The 6,000-nt window shown below is 37.9% G+C and overlaps 1 protein-coding gene across 3 annotated transcripts in view; it reads right to left on the bottom strand.

Annotated features, from left to right (window-relative positions):
- Positions 1 to 3,189: 3,189 nt before the first annotated feature.
- The window catches only part of SENP7 (SUMO specific peptidase 7), a 50,692-nt gene continuing 47,881 nt past the window's right edge, over positions 3,190 to 6,000 (bottom strand). For all 3 annotated transcript variants that reach the window (XM_086478135.1, XM_086478143.1, XM_086478149.1), the window contains one exon: positions 3,190 to 5,395. In XM_086478135.1, the coding sequence (XP_086334261.1) occupies positions 5,258 to 5,395 (138 nt within the window). In that variant the 3' untranslated portion in view covers positions 3,190 to 5,257. The remainder of the gene's footprint in view (positions 5,396 to 6,000) is intronic.

Raw genomic sequence — 6,000 nt, 5'->3', positions numbered from 1 at the left:
GTTTTTAGGCTTTGTCTTCTGACATCTAACAGACTCTACTTGACATTTTTCAAAACAGTAACGTATTTTCCTTGGGGTTTTTTCCGCAAAACTACTAAATTACACTTTAAATGAAACCACTGAGTTGCTGTAACAGCCCCAAACCAGTTTTCTTAGAATCAGACATTTTGGATCTATCAAACCAGCACTGCTCACCTAGACTGGCACTGTCAAGCTAACTGCAATACTGGCAGTAGCACGAAGTACACCGCACTGGAGCTATAAACTGAACAGTCCTGATGATACGAGGCACAAGAGCAAAGTTGCACTGGTGCCCATAAACTGTTTTGAAGTCCTATTCAGCACCTCCAGGTAGACAGAGCAACTTTTGAGGCTAGCTTGGGTACCTTTGTTAGCATCCTGGATCCAACAAGACAGATGAGCTTTTTTTTTTTTTTTTTTTTTAATCCTCTGCAGAGACTTGTGCTTTCAATGTCATGAAATGTTCTTGCTAGCATTACCCTGCAAAAATGCAACTGAATCAAGATTAGAAATTCTATACATGCTTATAAAGGCAAAGGCTAATTTACCTCAAGAATGCACAACAACTAATCATTTTAGAGAAAACTCTCAGAATACACATGGCTTCAGTAAATCCAATTAAAAGTTTTCCTGGACAGCCTTCAGATTTACAGCATTGCTGGTTTTTTCATTGGCAGAGTATGCAAAGGCATTCAAGGGTGTGAATAGTATAAAAGCTACCTGCTTATATAGAAATTTGTTTTCTATGGTATGGCTATGTAAGCTTCTGTGCAATAAAATGTGTTAAGCATTTAAATTCAGTTTTATTAATATTAGTTCAAGCTATCAATTTTAAATTCAACACTGATGTCAGCGCTGAAATTTAATTTGTAACAGCTGAAAATCTCCTGCATTTATGATAGCAAAAGGTATAACTAAAAGCACACTAATAATTTAAAGTTTCTTAAAACAATCAAAACAACTCTTGCAATAGATTCCCAAAGTAACCTTGGAAAATTAACTCCTCCCTTGATTTGACCAAAGCCTTTACAGTAATACTTTGCATCACAAGATGCATAATGCTTCATTTCCAGCAGCCAAATTATATTTGTTCAAAAATTTTGAGGAAAAGTACACTCTTGCTGGGGGAAAAATACCTTTAAAAAATAAAAAGACAATTTTCTGGCAATTTCTATTTCTGAAAAGAAAGGACATGCACCTTCTTATAGCAAATGTGATTAGCTGAATTCGAGATCTCTACAAGGTAATGGTCACTGAAATTCTGCTACAGTACACATACTGTTCTAAATAATTTGGTTTTTAAATTCCATTTATTCAAAAAGCTAAATCCACTCATCTGTAACTAAAAAATGCAAATGTATACTTAAATGTATACTTTAATGAAAATACCTCCAATGAAGAGCCACATGATGACAGACGCTCCCTACCTCCAAGATCACACACCGTAATACCAAGATTATAAATTGTCTCCCGGATAATTGACTGGACTACAGCAACCGACTTCATGGTATTTGACAGGATTCACCAACAAAATTCCCAATCAATTTAGCCAAGACAATTAGGTTAGACAAAACCTTTTCACTTGTTCAGTTTCTGTGGTTAATGTTGCCAAGCCTTTCATCATCACCTTTTGCTTGTGCTCCTGGAGAATTCTCTGGTGAACTGTCCCCCAAGAATAAGCAAGGTCAGAGGCTATTTTGCCACCTCTTCCATCACGTAGTATTGTAAAGTATTCAGAGCAGAAAAATCAGGAAGTGAGGTCAACCAAATTAATCTAGCACTTCATTACCTAACCTGTCTGCTAATGTAAACCTGTTCTCAGCATTCCTCCTTTTCTGAACTGTTGATAAATATCTCTTACCTTGTTCAACAAAGATGATCCCAGTACCTGTGCTTCATCTTTGAACAGTGTTTTCAACTTAAGTTTTTTTGGACAGAATTACTGCTGTTGGTCCTGGTTTTATTTAACCATTAATGGAAACATTTTAAATCCTGAGACCTTTCAAGTCTCATTCTACAATTCCTGATTTTCCATCTAGAAACCAGAGCCTTTTTTTTGGGGGGGGTGGGGGGGTGAGGCGAGGCTGCCAGAAGCAATATTCTGCTTCCCTGTCATAATCAAGATAAAAGTGTTGCTACTGTGGCCTTCAAGATTTTATTATTTTGTAAGGTATAGTACTTACTGAGTACTGCAAGCTCACTTCAGGGCCAAATTCTAGGAGGCGAGTCGCACAAATGGAGAGATGGACTACAACGAGTCTATGCCTGCAATTCTAGAGGAAAAACCCAGTAGGCCACAGATACTTTTAAAAAAGCACACTTGCAATTCATGATTCACTTCTCCAGTTCTTGATGAAAACTAGGGGGAGGGGGTTATATTTTTCCTGGAAGATTTACTTCCACAAGGTACTTCTCTTCCACCTTGTTTCTTGTGTCATGTGTGCCAATGCCTTAAAGGGATCTCCATGGCTTGGATTTCTTCATGGAAGCCAGTTTCTGGTCCCATACAGCCAGAACGTAGCAGGTTTTTTTCAAAAAAAACCTGACAGCTACATTTAATACTTTGAGTACAATTCATTGCCTTGAAACTTAAATTACAGAGTGTAGGGTGAAGAGCCTTACAAAGTGTTTTGCTTTGAAGTATCACGCCAACCATTTCCAGTAAACAGGGATTAACGCAGGAAATGGAGATGCAGATGTGCAGAAGAGATCCTCATCAGCCTGGTGCCTTATATACGCTAAAAGTTATCTTTGGGGAGTTTTAGCAACTAGAACAGAAGTATGAAGGTACCTGGAGCGTTTCCACAGACACTTCCTAGCATTCACTGCATATCTGTTAAACACAAAAGGCTGGAATGAGCTGGGTTGCGGCTGGTGGTCCCAGGCACTCCCCAGGCTAGTCATTTGTGCTTTCAAGACTGTTAGCCTAACTACAGAAAACAACTATAAGGCTCTTGAGTCAAAAAGCAGCTTTGCTTGTCACAAGAAACTGTGAACTAGCTGCATGCCTTTATAAGGACTAGAGAACAAATACTTTGAAACAAATTTGGGCTAAGAGACACATACTGTGTATATACCTCAAAAGCAGCAAGACGGCCTATCTTACACTTCGCTCACTGGCTATTTGTGGCAGCCGGGAAAAGAATGGTAACAATCAGATTCAGCAACTTCTGGAAATAATTTTAATATCAAATGTATTTGCATTCTCATAGCAGTTATCTAACAAATCTAACAAAAGCAATCCTTTAATGTTAGAAAACCAATTTAGAAAAGTTCATACATGACTTTTGCTTTTAAATATCTATAAACCAGTAAATTTAAAAAAGAACAAATTACTTCATGATAAAAACTAACTTTACCATAAGAAAAGCCCAAACTATTTTTCATAAGGGAACACAGAAAATATTCATCAATTAAAAAGGTGCAGAGAAAGGACACACATTGCCGCGCTTTATCTTTCACCTTGTCTGACAATAAATACACAGATTACGCCTGTAACTAACGCTGATGTTGTGATGTAGGTGACGAAAGGTCTGCGATGAGGGGGGCAGATGTTGGTGGGGGGTAGTGACAAACTACAGAATTAAAGTAGAAAAAAAGACAAAAACCATACAGTAATTGCAGTAGGCTGCTCACAGCTACACAGAAGGTAACTGTGCTCAGCAAGTTATTTTGTTTTAAAATTGCCTCTCTTCTCCGGAAAGAATGCTTCCTGGTTTGAGAAACAACAGTGGGGCTTTTTTTTGGGATGACTGTACAGAACCTGAAGTAATAACTGGATTTTCCAAATGCTAGGTTTCAGAGCTGTCTTGAGGGAAGGAGCCCTGAGAATTCTGCAATGCCATAAAAATGTTCACATCTTTGGATTGCCCTCAATTATTATTTTAACTCTCTAGCCTACTTCCAGCTTTAAGAGCTCTGGTTTTATAGATACATTTATGACACACAGTCCTTCTGAAGGGTGTGACTACACTTAAGTTTACTTACAGTGGGGAACAGGAGAAAGCATCCTCTTAAAACAGTCACCTTCTATCGTGCAATAACTACAGAAAAAAGTGTGCATATTTCAAAATTTTATGTGATCACCATTTGAGGAAAAACTACATAAATATCTATTAAGACAACAATAGACTTGTGCTAATTTATCAAATCAAGTCCAAGTTCAAACACTCAAAATTCAGGCATCTTTACTCAATTCTCCTGAGCAAAATATAACACCTGTTTTTCTTAAAGACACAGTATAACATAACGACCTTTTTGAATGAAAATGGCCTTATTTTTCAGTGAAACACCTCAAACTTTTGAGGTTGTTGAGCCACAACCTGCTTGCCTTTCTAATGCAAGTGATGCCATAAGATTCACAGAACAACTCCCAAAAATAAGGCGAACAGGATTAAAAATCAACTGCCTACATGTATTGTATTGGCATGTACGTTAAGGGCAAGATTTCTTCTAAAATCCGGTAAGAAAAAAACCTCTGAAGAAATACTTGAAAAAGTTCCACTCTTGACTTTAAAAGATTTCAGTGGCCACTCTCAAACAAATGCCTTCCACTCATGGAAATAATTTTTTATGAATTCCGGGGAAGGAAAAAAAAAAAAAAAATTTTTTTAAAAATCAAAACTTGGCAGCCTCAAATCTTGGCAGAATTTTTTGACACTTGCGGACTACTTCTGCATATAATCAGAAACAAAACAAAAAATACATCTCTAAAGAGAGTCAATATAAATCCTTAAATTAAAACAATACACAGTATTCATTCTAGCTGTATGAGCTGCAAAATCAGAAGAGACACAGTATAGGCTCAAAATCCTGTCTCACGCCTGACTGCTACCTGATCACCCATGTTTATACAGAACTGTAAAGAAAACGCTCCAAAAGATGAAAATATTCTCACATCCTTGTGGCACATGCCTGTATACAGCTTTCACATTCCAAGTAAAGAATCAATTAGCAATCTATAGTATTAGCTTTAACTTACATATTTACACTTTTATCTACAACCTTCTCCTTTTGCCCCCTGCAACTGCATTCTATGACCACACAACCCAAAGGAAAAAAATAATTTAAATACATTTAAATACACACTGAACAAACAAAACATTTCTTGTGGTTCTTCTTTTTTCCTTTTTTTTTTTCTTTCCTTTCAAGGCAGAAAGAGCCCAAATGCTGCTAAGCAGAGTTCCAGTTACTTTATACAGCAATGTTCTTTGCCAGGTCTGGCTTATTAGATTTATTAGCTGCTGCTGCCACTACGCTGTTGAAAGTGCAGTTGCAAGATCAGGTCTCTAATTTCTTCTCTTTTGCTTCTGATCAGCTGACGAGGGAACCACTTCTCCAGGTGCAGTGGCTGTTCAAAGTCAACTATGGGATTCTGGTAACAGAAAAAGGAATATTTACAGCATGAATTTCCTAAAGCAACGTTCAAAAAGAATTTCAAACCCTTCCATTACTGCTGAGACCAAGGAGGCAAAAACAAGTTTCCATGGCACAGTGACAGGCTTCAAAGTCAAATTCCAGTTCCTCCATGGTAATCCTATATACACATACCCTTACCACAAGCTACTTATGGCAAACACCAAACGGGTTATCGCCACTTCTCTTAAAGATACATCAGTATAAGCACATATTCAGGGCAGATTCCATGTATTCTGATACAGTTAGACATACTCTTGGTATCTAACAGGGGACAGATGCACTTCGGTCACAAAACAAACATGTACAATCACGCCATAGGGAAGGATCAGGCACACAGCAGTTAAGTATGGTAAGGTTTTGTGGCCTCGGGCCTGTGTTTTTCTGTCGTGGGCTGGTCTGTCTGACAGAAGACAACAAAGCAAGAACACTGCTAGCAGTTTTAGCCAGACATGAGACAGGGAGAATTCGGAACAAAAGAGGACAGCAAATTGAAACAGCTGAGAGATGCTGTCACCTCTGGCAGTAACACCACAACTGATCTGACAAAGTCAATTATTTTCC

Source organism: Leptosomus discolor, chromosome 1, assembly GCF_034619465.1.
Source record: "Leptosomus discolor isolate bLepDis1 chromosome 1, bLepDis1.hap2, whole genome shotgun sequence".
Classification (NCBI taxonomy): domain Eukaryota; kingdom Metazoa; phylum Chordata; class Aves; order Leptosomiformes; family Leptosomidae; genus Leptosomus; species Leptosomus discolor.
Note: the sequence above shows the minus strand (reverse complement) of the source record. Positions and strands in the feature narration are given on the sequence as shown.